This window comes from Carya illinoinensis, chromosome 6, assembly GCF_018687715.1.
Source record: "Carya illinoinensis cultivar Pawnee chromosome 6, C.illinoinensisPawnee_v1, whole genome shotgun sequence".
NCBI lineage: Eukaryota > Viridiplantae > Streptophyta > Magnoliopsida > Fagales > Juglandaceae > Carya > Carya illinoinensis.
The window spans coordinates 8,111,616-8,132,697 of NC_056757.1; the positions used below are offsets into that span (position 1 = coordinate 8,111,616).

General features: G+C 34.4%; 1 protein-coding gene and 1 non-coding gene across 2 annotated transcripts; one reads left to right on the plus strand and one right to left on the minus strand.

The window, feature by feature from the left end:
* Positions 1–9,798: 9,798 nt before the first annotated feature.
* TRNAL-UAG lies at positions 9,799–9,878 on the plus strand. The gene has a single exon. It is a non-coding gene; the product is annotated as a tRNA-Leu (tRNA).
* A 3,943-nt stretch (positions 9,879–13,821) lies between these two features.
* Positions 13,822–16,178, minus strand: LOC122312401 (phospholipase A2-alpha-like). Its single transcript, XM_043126988.1, has 4 exons — positions 15,950–16,178; positions 15,784–15,826; positions 15,496–15,621; positions 13,822–14,301 (listed from the first exon to the last, which is right to left on the minus strand). The coding sequence occupies exons 1-4, from the start codon at positions 16,076–16,078 to the stop codon at positions 14,126–14,128; spliced, it is 474 nt and encodes a 157-aa protein (XP_042982922.1). The 5' UTR covers positions 16,079–16,178; the 3' UTR covers positions 13,822–14,125.
* Between the last annotated feature and the right edge of the window lie 4,904 nt (positions 16,179–21,082).

The window sequence follows — 21,082 nt, forward strand, 5'->3', positions numbered from 1 at the left end:
AGCTGTTTTGGGGCAGCGAGTGGATAACAGACCTTTTGTGATTTATTATGCCAGTAGAACCTTGAATGATGCCCAGAAAAATGATACCACTACTGAAAAAGAATTGCTTGCAGTTGTTTTTGCACTTGATAAATTCCGGGCTTATATTCTTGGTTCTCCTGTTACTATTTTCACTGACCACTCTACTCTTAAGTATTTGTTGGCTAAAAAAGATGCAAAACCATGCTTGATTCGTTGGATTCTATTACTTCAAGAGTTCAACATCAACATTAAGGATAAGAAATGAGTTGAAAATGTGGTAGCTGACCACCTCTCTAGATTGTCATCATCTCCTTCTTCAAATGTCAGCTTTCCTCTTGATGATAGTTTCCCGGATGAGCATCTGTTTGTGGTTGATAGAGCTCCCTGGTATGCTGACATAGTCAATTATCTAGTGACTGAGCGAATGCCTTCTGAATGGTCAACCCAAGATAAGCGTCGGTTTCTATCTGAGGTAAAACATTTCTACTTTGATGACCCTTATCTTTTCAAGTATTGTTCGGATCAATTGATTCGGAGATGCATTCCTAATGATGAGTTTTCTTCAGTATTGAGATTTTGTCATACGGGTGAATATGGTGGTCATTTTTCAGCAAATAAAACAGTGGCAAAAATTTTGCAAAGCGGTTTTATTGGCCTTTCATATTTAAGGACGCTTACAATTTTTGTAAAGCATGTGAGTCTTGTCAAAAGTTGGGAGCCATTAGCAAAAGAAACATGATGCCCCTTTCCCCCATTCTTACTTTAGAAATCTTTGATTGTTGGGGAATAGACTTCATGGGACCTTTTCCGGTTTCCTTTGGAAACACATATATTTTATTGGCTGTGGACTATGTTTCCAAGTGGGTTGAGGCCATCGCTTGCAAAACCAATGGCCATCATGTTGTACTAAAATTTTTACAATCTTTGTTTGCTCGATTTGGCATGCCCAAGGTTATCATTAGTGACGAGGGTTCTCATTTTTGCAATAAACCATTTTCTACACTTGTGAAGAAATATGGTATCACACACAGAGTTTCTACCCCTTATCACCCTCAAACAAATGGGCAAGCTGAATTGACAAACAGAGAAATAAAAATCATTCTGGAGAAAACAGTAAATCCTAATAGGAAAGATTGGTCGATTAAGCTTATTGATGCTTTGTGGGCTTATAGAACAGCTTTTAAAATAAATCTAGGGATGTCTCCCTATCGATTAGTTTATGGTAAAGCTTGTCATTTACCTGTTGACATTCAGCATCGAGCTCTTTGGGCCATAAGACATGTTAACATGTCACTTGATAAAGTTTCAGGGCTGAGAAAATTGCAGATCAATGAATTGGATGAAGCTCGTCGGAATGCTTATGACAACACGCAACTGGCAAAGGAACGCATGAAAATTTTGCATGATTAGAAAATTCATCCAAAGCATTTCACACTTGGCCAGGAAGGTCATCTTTACAACTCTCGCTTGCATATTTTTCCTGGAAAGTTGAAATCCCGATGGAGTAGGCCGTACATTGTAAAGACCGTTCATCCTCATGGCGCGGTAGACATTGTCAATCCGAAGAATGGTAATAGCTTCACTGTCAACGGATAATGTCTAAAATCATTTCTGAAGGTCTTTGATCCACATGATGAGATCTTGCTTGTGCAAGACCCCAGGGAAGTGTTTTAAGTTGTTTTTTTCCTTCTTTACAGTTTTCTTTACTTGCTTTGTTTTTATTTGTTCGTTTGTTTTGATTTTATATTTCATGTTGATTGTTTGTTTTGCTTGCTTAGTTCTGTGCACTTTGTTTTCTTTCGTTCGATTCATTGAGGACTATGTCTCTCACTAGTTGGGGGTAGCATGTGTGCACATATATATATTAAAAAAAAAAAACCCAAAAATTTGAAATTTGTGATTTGTGAAATTTGAGCATCTTGGTGGAGTAGTTGAGCGGGATCATTTGTGAAGATTTATTTTCAAGCTTAAACATAGAGCATGATTTTTGATGCATCATAATTATGTTGATATGTGGCTTGAAACACCAGGATGTTATAGTTATTGAGATGAAACTTGATAAAAATTTTTGTAGAACGAAAGGCAAAGTTTGAAGGACATTTTGCACATGCTTACGCTTGTAGTGTTCCTTATTTACCATTCATTGATTTAATACTAGAGAAGTAAACTGCAGGACTACCGAGCCATGCCAAAAAGAAAAAAGAAAAGAAAAGAAAAGAGAAAGGATTGAATAATAATAATAATAATAATAATAATAAAAATAAAGGCAACTTAGTGAACTTTCCTAAGTAAAAAGGGCTAGAAACAGTTACCCAAGACTTTGGGGGTTGAGTATCCAACCTTTAAAAACAGAGCTGGCGTGAAAACTGCTAGTCCCTTGGGCTTTGAGGTAGTTAGAATCAGCAATGATTAATCTTAAGGTTGAAAAATCCTATGGCAAATCATGGCTAGTAATGAGGAACACACAACCAGTTTAGCTCCACACACACATTTAAGTCCTGAGATATTTGCCTTAATTCTATGTGAAAGATTGTTGAGATAGTCTTGGTGGGTATAACCCTTGGGGGTTGAGTAGTAACATGTCACTTTTGTGAGAATTCAGAATTGTGTTCGATTATTTTTGTTTGAATTTCGATCTTTATGCAATATTCATCTCAATTAATTTTCACTATTTTGCTCAAGGATTAGCAAAATGCTAGTTGGAGGGTGTGATTGAGCTAAAATATTGTACATTTTAGCTATTTAAAACCAATGTATTTTAAATTCATCATGACATTATTATTGGTTTTAAATAGAAAAATGGTTAATAAGGATAAATCAAAGTTGTGATTTTAATTGATTAAAAGTATTAAATTAATATTGCATATTATTTGCATGCAGGAGTTTAAAGCATGTATCTTTAGTGCCCATAGCAAGTAGTTTGGTTCAACTCCAAAAGTTACTCATAATTGGTTGTGAAAATATAGAAAAAATTCTCTCTTTGGAAGCAGCCCCTATCTACCACCCAAACATCCTTGTATCAAGAGTGTGAGAAGATGTTATGATGCGGGAGTATGCATGGATTTTGAAAGGATGGCCACGTCCAACCAAATAAATCTAAATTAAGGTGAGGAACATGTGATGGATTGGAAGACAAAGGCTGCTGCTGTCCACCAACTGCTGTCCACCGAAATGAAGGAAGAGATGCACTGCCGTGTTTGACTTGAGTGAGGTTTGAGTGAGAAGTCTTAATAGGTGAGTCGGTCAGCTGGGTTTAAGGGAAACTTTTGGCAAGAATTCGGTGCAGTAGGTACTTAGGAAGAGCTGTGCTTGATTGATTAAAAAAGAGAGACGTGAGATGTGAACGTGTGAGTGAAAGAGTTGCTGGAAAGTAAAGAGAGGGGTCGGTGGGTGTTTGTATTTTGTTGAAATATGAAGTCGGTGAGAGAGAATTAAGAGAAGTTAGATGTGTTGTGCTGTAATTGTTTGAGGGGTAGACGTGTAGGCCAATGCTGATTGGTTTGAATTTTCTGGAGGTGGAAAGGTGAAGTCGGCTGGAATTATTTTTCTGGAGGTGTGTAGGTCGGTTGGATGTAAGTGAGGTGCAGGCGAGAGGTGATTGAAAGGGGAATGAATTGTGAGGGAGTTTGGACCGACTAGAAGCAGATAGATATATATATATTGCTGGACGTAAATAAGAGAGAAAGGGGAGCAGTAGGTGGGTGAGTGTTGTGTGCTGAGTTTTGAATTTTCAACAAGTTAGGCATGAAGTTAGGCATGAAGAACCGTGTTGGACTTGGTTGTTTGGTTTGAATTAAGAAACCAATTGAATAAAATAAGAGAGGAGGAATGCAAGACACGGCAATTAAGTGTGAATGCAAGAGGTGACCGAATTTAGGTGTGAATGCAAGATTGAAGTGTGAAACCAAATGAATGTGAGATGCAACTAGCCAAGATGTTCGGCTATAAAAGGGTGCAGTCCGAAGCTTACAAGACACAACTCAAACTTAGACAAAGACAACTCAACACACACAATTTTCTGCTTATGTTATTTCTTTGTTATGTACTTAAAAGAATTAGCTCTTTCTTGTGTTCGAAATTTTGTTTCTCCTTTTAGTTTCAATACTTTGTTGTTTTAGCATTTTTATTAAGTGTATTAAGATTTGTTCTAGAATTTTATTTCATTAAGAGTAATACCTTAATATTAAGTGTGCTAGTTTGTTTCATAAAGAATTGTTTTAGAAGTTCTAATTAATTGTGTTACCTTAATTTATTGCAAGAAAGGTTTGGTTTTAAGCTTTTGTTTTTATTTTTGATTTTTCTGAAACATCATACGTGGGGAGTAGAGGAATTGTTCTAGAGTTTTCATTAAAGGTTTAGAGATTAATTTTCAAGAGTGATACGTAAGAAGTGGTTTCCTTTTTGTTTTGAATTTCAATTGAATAGTGAAAGGAAGTTTTCGTTTAGACTTTTCATTCCCTATTTTATTTAACTTCAGTTTAAAATTTATGGAATACTTTTGAGATTTGTTTAGATTAGAAGTTAGGGTAATTTATTTTCTGTTTACTTATTTCGTGTTATTTATTTTTCTTACTTCCTTAAGTTTTCATTTAATAGTGATTACAATTGTTATGTGTTATTTTGAGAATTTGTGATTTAATTACAAAGATGAATTCTAGAATCTTGGTTATGGGCAATTTTCAATTTTCAATTCATGTTTTGTCAATTACTTTCTAATTTAGTTTAATTCTTAATTTGGTTTTATTAATTTCTGAGTTTAATTTATTAGTCCTTTATATTCCAATCCAACAATCAAAATCTAAAACATGAATCTAGTCCATGACTAGTACCCTTTTCCATCCATTGCACATACTATCATTTTATTTTCTCTTTGTGAAGTTTTTCACCTTTTTCAACGAGTTTGATTTCTAAGTAACTTTCCCTAAGGAGACGATCTAGGAATTTATTCCTAATTATTACACGACATCCTCCTGCACTTGGGATAGCATTAATGCTACTCATTTTTGAGTGAGTCAGCTTTCATCTTTATCCCAATATCAAGTTTTGGTGAGTATCTACTACCGCAGGTTTAAATGTCTATGGTGTAGATTGATGAATTACAATCAAATGCCTAATTGTACATGTGGAGTCGGTAATATCAACAACGTCAACATATTATAATGTTTCTAATAGGGTTGAATGAAGAATTTTCCCATGTTAGAGGGTAGATTCTGTTAATGGATCCATTACCACCAATTACTAAGATTTTTTCTTTAGTAATTCAAGAAGAAAAACAAAGAGAAGTTGAATCAGCGGTTAGGAATGCTGTTGAAACCACTGTTGCCTTTATGAACAAGAAATTTGAAAATCAAAGATCAACTTTCAGAAAATAGTATTATAGAAAAGAAAAGTTGTTATGTACCCACTATGGAATGACCAACCACACATTGGACAAGTGCTATAAACTACATGATTATCCTCACAATTTCAAGCAAAAATGAAAAGTTTCATCAGCAAATCAGAATATGGCCCAACCTGCGAGTACACCATTTGATCTACATCACTCTATGCCATTTTCTCAAGAAGAGTATCAGCAATTACTTGCATTAATCCACTCACAACCACAACCACAACAACCTGCTGCACAAAATATCAATTATCAAGTAGCCAATAACATATTCACTACATCTGTTTTACCTTCTCTTTTAGGTAAAACAAATCTAAATTCTTATCATAACATGTCCTCATATATTTTATTTTTTCATCTATTAAACATGACTCTACACATTTTTTTTCAAGCACCTAGATCATCAATACAAGTGCTACAGATCATATCAGACATTCAATTGATTTGTTTACTACAATTACAAAAGTCCTAAATACTCTTGTTAAATTGCCAAATGGAGAAAATGTTATAGTCATGCATCTTGGGACTGTTTGTTTAGCAGATGGTTTAGTTTTGAAAAATGTGTTATGTGTACCAATTTTACATATAATTTTCTTTCAGTCTCTAAACTAACTTTTGATCAAAATTGTTGTTTCATTTTTATGTTTGAAATTTATTATATACAGCGACTTACCCCATGGAAGATGATTGGGAAGGGTAGAAAAGTGGTTGGCTTATATTTTCTGCAACAACCTTTAGTGAGTGCAGCTAGTAATTCATCTAAAGTTCTTCCATCAAATGTCAACTTTGTTTCTAATTCTAATTCTAGTTTGTGGCATAGTAGGTTAGGTCACCAATCATATTCTAGATTGTTAGTTTTTGAAAAACTACTTCCTAACTTTGTTTTGAATAAAACAGTACACAAGGATCATTATTTTATATGTCCTTTGGCAAAACAAAAATGCTTGTCATTTCCAACCCACTCTTATAAATTCATTTTTCTATTTCATCTAATACATTGTAACATCTGGGGTCCGGGTCCTTTTTCATTACCCACTCATGATGGCTTTAAATATTTTTTAACCATTGTTGATGATCACTCAAGATCAACTTGGGTATATTTAATGTGATCCAAATTTGAAGTAAAAACCATCTTTATAGCTTTCTATAATATGGTTCATACACAATTCAAACAAAAAATACAATGTATAAGAACTGATAATGGCCTAGAATTCAATATGACTGATTTTTTCTATTCCAAAGGTATTATCCATCAAACTTCTTGTGTTGAGACCTCTCAACAACATTTTATTGTTGAAAGGAAATATCAGCACCTTCTAAATTTAGCTAGAGCCACAAAATTTCAGTCCAATGTTCCACTAACATTCAGGGGTAAGTGTGTACGTACTGCCACACACATCATAAACTGTATTCCTTCTCCTGAATGACAAATCACCATACCAGATTCTTTATGGTGATGTTCCATCCTATTCTCATTTAAGAGTATTTGGATGTCTATGCTATGCTTCTACTCTAAGTCACAATAGATCCAAATTCTCACCTTGTGCCAAGAAGTGTGTCTTTGTTCGTCATCCATTTGGGATAAAGGGATATAAACTCTTTGATATTGATTCACAAACTTTCTTTATATATCGAGATGTCATCTTTCATAAGTCCATATTTCCATTTCAACATAAATCATCTGAAATTTTTTCATCAATCCCATCTGATCTTGTCATACCTAATTCAATTCCAGGCTCAATTTCTCAATCTGAAAGTGTTCCACCAATTAATTCCAGATCAGATATACCTTCTTCTATTCTCAATGAACAATTTCTTTCTTCTTCAACAATTCCATCACTTTAAGATAATATTCATTGTCCTTCTCTTTGAAAATCAACTAGACAACACAAAACTCCTGGTTATTTGTAGTAATATCACTGCAGTTTAGCAGCTTCTACTTCTACCTCATCTTCTGCAGGCTCAAATTTTACAAACTCAGGTAATCAATATGACATTTCTAATGTTTTATCTTATAAACATTTATCTCCTTCTTATAGTGGTATTTCCATTTCATCCCATATAGAACCCGAATTTTATCATTAGACTGTTAAGTATTCTCATTGAAGAGATGCTATGTCCATCGAATTAAATGCCCTTGAATCAAACAATACCTGGTCCCTCACTAATCTGCCACCTAATACAATTCTCATTGGTTGTAAAAGGATATATAAAACCAAATTTAATGCTGATGGCTCAATTGAGAGATATAAGACAAGATTGGTTGCCAAATGTTATACTCAAAGGGAGGGTCTTGATTATTTAGAGACTTTTACTCTGATTGCAAAGATGGTCACAATAAGGTGTTTTATGTCATTAGTAGCTATTCATAATTGACATTTAATACATTTAGATGTAAATAATGCTTTTTTATATGGAAATTTGAATGAAATGGTTTATATAAAGCCACCTCCTGGTTATCTTAAAAAGGGAGACACGCGAGTTTGCAATTTACAGAAATCCTTGTATGGTTTAAAATAGGCTTCTCGGTAGTGGAATTCTAAGTTCACTGCATCCTTGTTGGACTTGGGTTTTATCCAATCTAAATCAGAATATTCTTTGTTCACAAGAAGGAAGAATGATGATTCCTTTGTGGCCATTTTAGTGTATGTTGATGATATCCTTCTAGCAAGCACTAATTTATCTGTTGTTCAGTCTATTACAATCTCTCTGAGTGCCCATTTCAAGTTGAAGGACTTGGGTCCTGCTAAATACTTCTTAGAGATGGAAGTTGCTAGATCCAAAAAGGGTATTTCTTTATGTCAAAGAATATATGCCTTGGAGTTAATCTCAGATTCTGGTTTAACTGGCTCTAAACCAGCTAGTTTTCCCATGGACTCTCATTATAAGTTGTCCAAAACTAATGGTGATTTACTTGAGGATGGCATAAGTTTTCGAAGACTCATTAATAGATTACTTTACCTTACCCATACTAGACCAGACATCACCTCAGTCCATCATTTAAGTCAGTTTCTTGACTCTCATCGAGTTCCACATATGCAAGCTGCTCTAAGAATTTTAAAGTATATTAAAGTGGCTCCAGGACAGGGCATATTTTTCTCAGCTTCTTCTTAGACTCATCTTAAAGCCTTTGTTGACTCGGATTGGGCTAGTTGCCCCAATACAATAAGGTCTATTTTTGGTTTTTATATTTTTCTTGATGATTCTCTTGTCATGGAAATCTAAGAAGCAAGCAACAGTCTTAAGGTCATCTACATACACTGAATATCGATCTATGACCTATACTATTTGCGAGATAACATGGCTTCAATCTTTGCTTTATGATCTTCATCAACCTAATCCTTAACTTGCTTTACTCTTTTGTGACAATCAAGCTGCCATGCATATTGCAGCAAATCCATTATTTCATGAAAGAACCAAACATATTGAATTGGATTGTCATCTCATTAGGGAGAAATTACAAGTTGGACTACTTCGGACTTTGCATGTTTCTTCTTCACATCAACTTGTTGATATACTAACCAAGCCTCTTGGATATGCTGCTTTTCATTCTTTATTGTCTAAGATGAATGTGCATAATATTTACCATTCATCTTGAGGGAGTCTATCACAGATATTGTAAATAATAGTTACTGCTTTACTGTAAATAGTAAATAGTTAATTAACGATAGTTGATATAAATAGTTACTTTAGTTACCTTTACTTTCTTTCCTCTGCACTGATATAAATAGTTGCTCTCATGTGTAAAAGAATAAGTTGAATATAATACATCGTTCTTTTCTTTTCTGTTTTGAGAGGTTTCTTTTAGTTGGATAGTCTTGATTTGCTTCAAAATACCATACGATAACAACTAATTCGTATAATTCATAGATTCTGACCTACAGCTCCAAGTTAGCGTCGATAGGGCAAACGAGATGGCTCAAAAGAACTTCAGCATGTATTCCCATTCACAATCATCCTAAATAGAAATGGCTATGTGAGTTTTGACAGATTTGCTATATTCTGTGTTTAATGCCTCTGTACAATGGTACTCTTGAATTTAAAGGGTGATTACAGCTACATTTTTCTTCAAATCCGAGAATCTTAATGGCATCGAAGTCCAATACCTCAAGACACTATTATATTTATGCCCAGAAAAAAAGAACATATTATATGTTAGTTCACGGCCGAATGGGAATTCTCTTCCCCCCTCAGACATATCCTCACAAAATCTGCTATACTATTTACTCATGGGAAACTTATGATGAAAAATTCTATGATGTTATTCTCATTTTGATAAGGTTTTTCAAAGGAAATCACAGCTTCTTGAATTGCTACTCTGCTCTCTAAGAAGCCATCAGTTAAGAAGAGAGTCTTTTAAGTTCAAAAATAAAAGAACGCTGGGAGATGTTGACAGTTTGGCCGAGTGGTCTAAGGCGCCAGATTTAGGCTCTGGTCCGAAAGGGCGTGGGTTCAAATCCCACAGCTGTCAAAATGTTTTCATTTTTTTTTTTTGGTTTTAATTTTCATTAGGCCTACTCGTAAGATTTTGGGCTTTTGAAAAAGGCTAAACCTGGGCCAGGATCTGACACATCAGTTCTTGGGGTGGGTCGTCTTTTAGCACGAAATTTTTCTTCAATATGGGTTGGTTAGGACAACATTGTGCCTTTCAATCAATTGCAGGGGTAATTTTCTTTCCTAAGCCTGAAACTAGATCTCTATTGGAACTCTTGTTTTTTCTAAGGCATGCGATTCTTCTGGCATAAATGAAATGCATATGAGGTAATCTTCGTGTTTTTAAGGCCTTTGTAAATATCCTATTTTTAGAATTAAGTGTAGTGAATGAGACCTTTTAGAATTCCAAGTACTTCAACTTGACTAGTTTTTTGGTATATAAGCGCAAATGGATCTTGAACTATTTTTTGCACGTTACAAATGATTAGAGTTGTATTGAATTTGAGTCGTGCCACTTACAAGAAAATGGTTTGACAAGGCCATCGGTAAGTTAATAATATCGCAAATTTAGCCTAAAAGGTGGGGAATAGAATCCAAGTTTTTGGAGTATATAACAATAGAAAAAGGCCTCAATTATAACCTAGGCTAGTCCTTGTGGATATAAGCTTACATGTGACTAAGATTTTCCTAAGTTGTCACAACCTAGGCTAGTCCTTGTGGTTGCAGCTGATGTGCTTATATGATATACCTCTCAGCTCTCATGAACAACGCATTTTAAAGGCCAGGATATGGTCTAAACCTACAACTTTCTGAAAATTCAGTATCTCAAACTGGTTTTAGTGAGCACGAGTCTCCTTATTGATTTAGTTATTATAAGCCAAATTTCCAGGTTCATCTGTTATCCTAATAAAGTACTCGTACATAGTAACTTATTCTCCAATCCCCGTGAGTGATAGATGTAGAAGTTGTGGCCCTCAATGAAGAACTTAACAAACCAAAGGCTGCTCATACAACAACAACAAAATGGTGGGCACAGCCAGTAGTTTCTTTTTTATTGAATTATTTTTGTCCTGTTTTGGAAGGTTGATGTACTTCTCGTCTATCATGAACATGTAGGGTCAGGAGCAGACTAACAGGCCCCTTCTTTTCTGCTGTATCTATCTGCCAAAATGCAGGTCACGAGTTGAATTCATGTTTTTCTCGTTTTCTGTCATCTAAAGTCATGGCTCTGAGTGAAACTCATGCATTCAACCCACATATGCAGACTGCAGTTCTTGGGTGGTAAGAGGGGGGGAACTTAGGTCTTTGCAAGCAAGATTGGGTACTTTGTAAACATTTGTTTTCTCTATTTTTGGAAGGTTGTACTTTGCTATCAGTGAATGCCCAACTCTACAAGACTTTGGTTGCTCATATTTCAACATAGGGCTTGACTTTAGGAAATGACAATTATGACAATAATGCCTGCTCCAATGAAAATGACAATTATTCATAGCGATAACCTCATCTTTTAGAATGCTTACTGGTGTGGAAAATGATTTCCCACTTGAATGAAGAAAGATCTGGGATGCAATCTTGCTTTCTGACTTTGTTAACAAATCGTCAGGTGGGTGAGATCTAACTGGAGCATAAACAATTGTTCTTCTAAACTGATATCAATCTCTGTAACTTTTAGCTAGTAGCTTGGCTTTTACATGTTTCCTATATATTTCATTTTTTATCTTTCAAAGCACAGAACGCAAAGTCTTGGTCTGGTTGGCAGACCCCACAAATATTTATTATTGTGGTTTCCATATAATTATACAAACTTTAGTGAATTTATGACAATTCTTGTCCCCCCCAACTTGTTAATGCAGTTTGTGATTATGAAATGTCATTCCTGCTACAACTATTCCAAAATGGTGAGCATATTTTTTTACCTAATGAAATTGATGCTTTTGCAAAGAGTTGTGAAATCATCACTTGTTCCAAAAGCTTAAGCTGATAAGAAAAGGTAGATTTTATTCCCTCACGTGTGGGCCAAACTCTCTCTCAAATCTCAATGAGTGGCCCAACACGTAGAATATTTAATTAAATGGAGTAGAATGTAGATTTAAGGTTCAAAATTAAGACCTTTGCTCTGATATTATGTGAAATAACTACTTGTCCCAAAAGATTAAACTTATAGGAATATGTAGATGTTATTGTGTATTTTATATCTTAAAAAGGGTACCATTCCAATACCGGGAGCCCAGTCCTTAAAACAAGCAGAGTAAAATTTGGGTGCTCTTGTTACAGTTTGCAAATGCAGCTTGTGAATCTCCCCAGAGGATTACTCAGAACATTTTTCAGACATTGGTATAGACATGTTATTCCAAATTATACTAATTTGAAAGCCAAACATGAAATCTTTAAAATATATAGTTGTGATTTCGCAACTTATCTTTGTTCACATTTATTCACTCTCGATCCATAGATGAAATTTGCAATATAGGGAAGAACAGAGAGGTTCCTGCTCAGAAGATACGAATTCACGGGAAAGACATTGTCACGAGATGTTCATATGCAGGAAAAACAAGAAAAGTTATATATTGCCTACAGCATAGGGCACGGGAAAGGCTGTATTTTTCAAAGATAAAGAACACAATAAATTTTTATCAAGTTAATTATTAATATTGAAGGTTAAACCCCATATTCGTATAATGCACCAACATCATACGGATCAAGAACATCATCGACTTTTTGCTATATGTGACCTCTAGAAATTGTTTGCACTTTGAATCTTAGACTTGGGAGGAGAATACTATTAAAATCTAAGCCCTTACTACTTAGCTAACCCTAGGGTTTCCTTGGCTACGTTGGAGGGCAAGTTTTTGCCAAAGTTTTGAAAACCATTTCGGTGACCATTTCGCTTAATGTATTGAAACGAAATATTTTGATACCGGTACGTTTCGATATACTGTTTCGAGATTAATTATATATTATATATAAATATTTATATGTATATATAAACTAACAACTAATAAAATAAATATATATATATATATATATATATGTAAGTGTGTATCATGTATATGTACATATATAGAAGAATTGAAGATTTATAAAATGAATATATGTTTAAAAAAATCACAAATTTGAGTTAAGACACAAAAATAAAGAAAAAAATAAAAGAATAGATAAATTATTAAAAATAATGATATTTAAAAAATAGAGAATGAGGGGACATATTTAAAGTTATAAAAAAATTAAAATTCTATACATATATTTTATATTTTAGAATTAATTAAATACCGTTTGGATTTTATTTACAAAAATACCATTTATATATAAGAAAATTATAAAAACAGCACGAAACGGAATGTGAACCGAAACGCTTAATTTCGGCCGAAATGATAGGAATGGCCGAAACAGAACCGAAATGACTGAAATTTGAAGCGAAACAGAATGGGGTAGTAGATTGTACCGGATATTACACCGGAACAGAAAATTCTGGTCATTCTGACTGGAACGGAACGGAATTCAAAACTTTGATTTTTGCACCCATCATACATATTCCTCAATTGATGAAAACTTCATCAAAGATCTTTAAAAATATAGATACCCCACTCAGTCACAGAGAATTGGTCAAAGCTAGTTCTTTTCTCAGCGCATGTGCTTAATGATATGGAAAATGCAAGTTAGTCCCCTCAAGTATACTGCTCCAAGTTATCGCTTGTGTATTTTATTTTATTTTTTTAAATGTTTAACAAAGTTACTACTAGTAAATTTATATATTTTTAAATGTTTTAAACATGTTTAAAAAAAAAAAAAGAAGAAGAATGAACTAGCTGTCACGCCCAGCTTTTACCTATCAACTAGCATTACCCATAATGATATATCGTCAGAGACATTCTATGGAGTTCATATCGTTTCCCGGCCTCATCAAACAAAAAACTTCTTGATTACTGTTCGTGTGTATTGGCACTTTGAGAACCGAATTCTAACAACTGTAGGAGAGAAGATGAGTAAAAAAATAACTATTTCCATTCCAGCACTCTTCAACATTTGCAAGCATTTCAAAGTCTTCATTTTTTATCCCTACGATTTGTAGGCAATCATTAAAAAGCATAAAGAAATTGGAATGACAAGATTATTTACCCACAGAACAAAAAGGAAAAGAAAAGAGCAAGAAAAAAAGTTGCCCCCAGCCAAATAAATGGATCAAGTACTTAATTTTCCAACTTTTGAGAGTGGAGAGAGAAGGAAAACAAAAAGAAGCTGATGCACTTGTTTCCTCTCTCTCTAGAGGAAGGAAATTTCACTCTTTTATGGCTTATGAAGATATCTTCCAGCAAGTAAAGCAGCTTCCATGACAACAGAAATAACATCAATAACCTCGTCAACTAGACATCTGTTCCCGTTAAATGTTTGGCCTCCGGATTTTTTGAAGTTAGCCATACAGTTGAGGAAGTTTTGGCTGCATTCTTGGCTTAGATAGTCATCTGCGCCACAACACCATCAACATTAATATCACTGAAGTTGAAACCCCACATTATATTATACCATCTTTTGAGCACAACCATTATTATAATTTATACACCACATACTACTTTTAAAATCACAAATAACCCTAGTTTAACATGGGACAATATGATAATTTATCACACACAGAAAGTGCATGAATCTTGTTCCGACATACTGCAGTGCAAAAGCCAAAATATATAGTATAATATGTCACCATCCATCATGCTATTGATCAATTTTTCCTATTTCATTTTTGGGAAAAGTATACTTTGCACCCTTAAATTATTAACATTTTGCAGTTTGCATTCCAAACTATCAAAACTAACACATCCCACCCTTCAACTCCTAAAAACTTGTATTTTGCACCCTCGGCCATTTGACAATTTAAATGGATGAAAAATAGGTGAAAGAAAAATTTTGATGAACGAAGTTAATGGGGGCTGTGAAGTTTCAGATTTTTTACAGTATGAGGATGCTATGCTTCATTTTGAGAATTTGGAATACAAAGGGCAAGTCTTGATTATTATTATTATTATTATTTTTTTTTATGTTGGGGAACAACCTCTCCAAGACAGGGCCCTTCGGACTTACCTCTGCAGAGTAAATATCGGTCCCGTGCACCACACCCTTAGAAGTTTTCCTACATGGAACTGGTTAAACCGTTGGCTTTTTATGAGGGAGTGTGGCTCTAAAGCATTGTTTGCACCCATGAGGTATTGAATCTTGGACCTTGAAGGGATTGAGATCCCAAGACCAAGTTCTTCACCACTTGGGCAATCTTGGGGTTTAAATCGTGATAAGTTGTAGCTCTAAAGTGTATTTATCTCCTTGTTTCTGGTTCCATGCCAAAGTTTTGGCCCCTTTATTTACTCCTAGATTCGTCTATATCACACCTTCGAGACTGCAAACATATTTCTACATTAATTCTACCATACATGCGTCTCCGTCTCTGACCAAAAGTACTAATGAATAATAAAACACTATGAATCATTTCTTAGACCCACACGAAACAGAAATAATAAAACAAGGTGATTCTTGTCTAACTTCTCAGACATCATAAACCAGATAACGACATCATGTCAAGAACCATGACATCTAAACAAAAGTGCTGCAATGAAAACCCTGAATGAAATAATCATAGAAATCTATTCGTCTTGGATGATCTAACTTACTGTTTTTAGCTTGCACACAAGCATCATGCTTCATGCAGCAAGCGTCGAGACCATCACAAGGTTTCTCCCCAGGGCATCCACTGTATAAGAGCCCACAGTACTTACCATATCTTAGAAATGGAGGAACTATTAATCACAAAAAGAAAATAACAATAATAACCAAAAGAAAAATTAGTAATTAAACTTGAGAATAAATCAAGAACTACCCTTTAATCATAAATGAAAAAGAGAAACGCACGCACAAAGTATTGACGCTTTAAAAATTAAGCAGAGCCATGAAAAAGGTACCTGAGCAGAAGTCTGACTCGCATTTCCTACTGCAATCTTTGCCCTACAAACAAACAATGAAGTTCAGGAAAAATGAAATTATTATGATGCATCAGACGATAATAATAGAAAAAATAAAAAGAAAACGAGTGTTATGATGGAGTGCCAAAGATTATTAGGAACAAACCACAGTGACAGCAGCACCTGCAGCTCGAACGCCGATGTTAAGGGCATGGACGGGAACACAGAAAAGGTTGAGGACAATGAGGGAGCATGAGAGGAGATGGGCGAACTTCAATGAATCGTATGGAACCATTGTTGGATGGATCGAACAGAGAAAGCACTAAATGAGGCTTGGTTTTGCTTAAAGGCACTGATTTAAAGAGGAGAGAGAGAGAGAGAGAGAGAGAGGCAAACAGAGGGATTGTCAGAGAAAAGAAGAGGTTGGGATGTCTTGTAGCGGCTCGTGAAGTGTTCTTGGAGTGTAGTGGAGTGTGGTTGAAGCTACTCACCAAACATGCGGCTGGTTGCGAGCTTTGAAATACTATTGTAGTTTTTATTTACGGAATTTACTGTTAACAGAGAACAGTTCTGCCAATTAGTTCTGATTAATTTTTTCAATAGTTTGCTAATAAACCAAATTTATACATTCCACCGTTAATAAGGAGCCAAATATTTTCTTTAGAAAGCCAATATGGCCATACCCTCTGAGATTACTGTGAAAGCCAATATGGCCATACCCTCTATATTACTGTTGTTCTTTCAATAATATATATACACATATGCACGTATAATATATCTTTTTGAAAGCAAACATCAAATATCTTGTATTCAGTCCTTTTTAGTAACTACAATTTTGTCCTTAAGTACATGAAACTGTATTCCTTCATGACCCTCTTCAATCCATATTCTTTCCTCATTTACAGGAAAAGAAAATTTTGCAAGAAAATGAGCCACACAGTTACTTTTTCTGTATATATGTATAACCTTCCAACTAGTCCTATTTCTTAGCACCCCTTTGATGTCTTCATCCACCTGACCATGCCATTCCTAGCTTGATTTAGGATTATTCACTGCCTTTATCACGTTCAAAGCATCCCCTTCAAAGATCACTTCTGTCATGTTCAGTTATGCACATATGTAACAGCCCGTTAGAAATTCAATTGTGAAATTTCTATTAACTTTAGGAACCTCGTGAAAACCCCATAAGTTTTCACGAATCTATTAATCGTATAGGTTTTTGTCTAACTACATAGTTAGTGTTATTATTTACTATGGTATCAGAAGTGTGTTTTTGATTATTGGAGATAGTTAGAAGTGTCAAAATGTATTATGGTTTGTGCCATTAGACTCGGAGGGTTATTTAAAGTCTTATGGTGCAGTAACTTTTTTTCATATTTTCGGACAAAATGTCTGTTCAAAACTATAGATATTATTGGATAAAAAGAAATATCTTGAGGTAATTTTCATGAATATTATTAGGTAAAAATATTTTGAGTTGATTTTTATAGATATTATTAGATAAAAATATCTTAAGTTGATTTTTTGTAGATACTATTGGATAGAATATTATGAGATAATCTTTTATAGATATTTTGGGTAGGAGAAAACTACACTCAACTCTCAACTCCAGCCTCATCTCTTCCATATCTCATCCATAAGTATCTCCAGCCACCTCTCCCCACGAAATTATCTTCATTTACACTTTCCATTGAAAGAATATCAAACACTCTCTCTCGGACAGCTTTTAGAAGGTCTTTTGCACACCCATTTCGAAGCTTTTGTAAGTTTTTTTTATCATAAAGTATCCTTCATATAAGTTGTTCCTTTTTGAGTCTAGTTTACATGGATATCTTATTTGTCCCATTTGAAGATCATTTGGTCAGTCAAATATTGTGTAAACTATAGAAAGGTCATTCTGGGAGATAAACTGGAGAATATGTTATAGTTTGGAGTTTTTGACCAAGCTAATGGATAGATATTGGTCCGAAATTTTTATGGAGTATTGTTAACATGTATATGTGACTATTGGTTGAGGAGTTTTGCATGATTAAAGGTTTTGATGAAAGATTTTCTTAGATTTAGAAACTTAGAAACTGGAAGAAGAAAAACAGTTTCTGTTTTGAGAAAGTTTAACTCTTTGGTGGTCTAAACCTATTCTAATGACTTTAATAATTTTATTAGAGGATCTTAAGTATCTTATATACATGTTATATTATTATTTTGAAGATATTTTATGTTAGTTTCAAAGATATGAAATTTTATGCAAAGAGATATTCAAATAAGCCAAAGTGTGGATATTTTTGGCTAAATTTATATTTTGGTTAATTTCTAACCATGTGATCTTGAATTAGAAGCTTATATATGTTTTAGGACATCTTTTTAAACCATGTGATGGTTTGGTTTGAAGATCATATATTTATAAGTCATAGATCAAGAGATTTATCAAAACTAGTTGAGGAAAAAGTTTCTGTTTTTGGACTAAGTGTAAAACCAAAAACTCCAAATTTATTTTGTGATTTTGGTGACTTTAGTTTGATGATTTAAAGCATGGTTGATGTTAGGATGATATTATGAATATGTTAGAAGTAAGATTTGATTTTTGAAATTCTTGGAGATGTTTTGATTTAAGGTCAAAACTTGTGATTCAAGTGCTTGGATCTTTTTACAAAAAAGTTTGGTGTTAATTATTAGCTTTTTCTAAATGAATGTTTTAAGTATGGTTTTGAACTTAGGACTGGAAGATGTTTGTTGCAAAATTTTGGTTTAAGCATGAGTTTTGAAGTTGGAAGGAATTGCAACAAAAATCAAGGGAAATGGCCTATGGATGTTTCGGCCATAGTGTGTTCTTCATAGTTGTGTTTTGTTTTAAATTTTTCTGAGTTGATATTTAAGTTTAGGACAAAATTTACATGAGGAATGTAAATTTTGGAAACTTTTGGAATTAGTATGCAAAATCCTTAAGTTATGGGTAAAACGGTCATTTTCCCACATGTAAAGAGTAAAATGAAAATTTTACTCTTTAAGTTAGTATTTTCCATATTTCAAATTATTAGTGATTTAGTTCTAACTTTTAGAATCACTAATTACAGTTCCTCGTGATCGCGCTTAAGGTTTTATAAGAAACGCGGAGATCGAGGTAAGTTAGCTTTTAATTTACTAGCATTCTATTGTGTATGTGTGCTAAGTAAAGGAACTACAGTGTATGTATGTGTGTTATCATATATGTCATGCCATGCCAAGTTATCACGTAATTTTCTATTATACAGAATTTATTCTGTCATCAATTTTTATCTGTTACATAATATATTCTGTCATGTATTACTGTACCTTACAAGTACGTCATGCTAAGTATGCCATCTATTACATGTATGTCAAGTCATGTAATATTTACTGTTGCAAGTATGTCATGTTAAATATGTTGTCTATTATATATTATGTCATGTTACGAAATGTTTCTATCTCAAGTTGGTCATGTATTTCAAGTTATGTTCAAGTCACGTTATGTTACGTCAGGGCTTCAGTCATTTCGTATTTCAGTCACGTTTCATCTTGATTACTTATGTATGAGGTCACAGCAATTGTGACGTATACACTACGTGAGACATAGCAATTGTGACACGTAGAATACATGGGGCCATAACAACTGTGGAGTATGTATTTAAGCAGTTAAAAAATAAGTTTCCGTAGAATACATGGGACCACAACAACTGTGGAGTATGTATTTACACGTAGAATACATGGGGCCACAACAATTGTGGAGTATGTATTTTTCATGTTAAGTCAAGTTTGTGTAGAATACATGGGGCCACAACAACTGTGGAGTATGTATTTACACGTAGAATACATGGGGCCACAACAACTGTAGAGTATGTATTTTTCATGTTAAGTCAAGTTTTAGAACAAGTTCATGATAAGTTGAGTTTCATATCATGTTCATGTTAATTCAAGTTTCAGAGCAAGTTTATGCTAAGTCAAGTTTCAGATCAAGTTCATGTAAAGTCAAGTTCAATTCATGTTTCATTTTAAGTTATGTCAATTATGCTATGTTGTACGCCAAGTTATGCTTTAATTACTTATGAATTTGATTATGCATTTATGCTTTTACTGTCATCCATGCATCATTAGCTTGTGTGGAAGGTTTTTGTTAACTTATTGAGATTTGTAATCAAATCTCACTTTGGTAGTCCCAACTATCATTCCCCCCGAATGGTAGATCTTGTTACAGGACCTGAAGGAGAATCAGGAGCTGATCAACTAGACACAGTTGACTAAGTGACGGTACGACGTCAATGTTAATATAGTAGTTAACGTAAATTACTACTTGTACAATGGAGTTGCATCTTTAGTACTTTTTGGATCATAACCATTTTGGACTAGTGTTGTGATCTATTCAATGGGTCTTTATATATGAAGTATGTTTTAAGCATTTGGGATATTTTCAATTTGGTGCATAGTATTGCTAAAGAAAAAAATTATCCGCTGCGAATATTACATAATGTTAGATGCATGTTAGGAACATTGCATCTTATATGTCATGAACGGGGGTAGGTAACCTTGTGTTGCATGTCTCGACGCTTCAAATGTCCGTCCGATCCCAAACGAAATTTGGGGGCGTCACAACATAAGTCCACGAAGCCTGTAGTTCAGCCACTAAATGATCACACACATTCCCCTTTTGAGAACATAATGAAACCAGTACATCCCCCTGCTCATCCTGTATCACTACACCAATCCCCATCCTACCTTCTTTTAGATTTAGTGCAGCATCCCAATTCATTTTCACTTGGTCTTCTGCATGAGCCTTCCATTTACAAGATCTCCTCACTCGTACATCATCATCTTGGTTCTTGATTCCCTACTGTTGAGCTTGCTGAAATTGGAGCAAACTGTCAGCAACTTGTTTGAAGATCATATCAAGCTCTTCAAATTTGTTTTCAAACACAAAACTATTACGCCTCAACCAAATCCTTCTGAGAACCACTGCCATTAGCTCCAGGTCTTCTCTACTCAGCTTTTCACACCAATCTGCCCACAACTCTTGCATTTTCCTTTCATTCGATACCCATTTCTGTACAGGACTGGAGTTTTTTGCCTAAACATCCATAGCTCCACCACAACTCCATAAAGCACGTGACACTGTTTCCTTCTGATTTTTACATACTGGGCAATCATAGTCCTTCACAACCCTTCTACAGACCAAGTTCATCTTTGTAGGCTAACAATTGTTCAATGCCTTCCAGAGAAACATCTTAACTACACCAAGGACATTCAACTTCTACAATGCCTTCCATTTATCTGTATCCCTTTTCAATACCTC

Bases quoted from the DNA above. Each gene is read 5' to 3' on its own strand.
- LOC122312401 (XM_043126988.1), bottom strand. From the start codon at position 16,078: ATGGTTCCATACGATTCATTGAAGTTCGCCCATCTCCTCTCATGCTCC. The intron at 15,827-15,949 runs GTTTGTTCCTAA...GTTTGTTTGTAG, and splicing joins CAGGTGCTGCTGTCACTGTG to GGCAAAGATTGCAGTAGGAA. The intron at 15,622-15,783 runs GTACCTTTTTCA...TGTGATTAATAG, and splicing joins CGAGTCAGACTTCTGCTCAG to TTCCTCCATTTCTAAGATAT.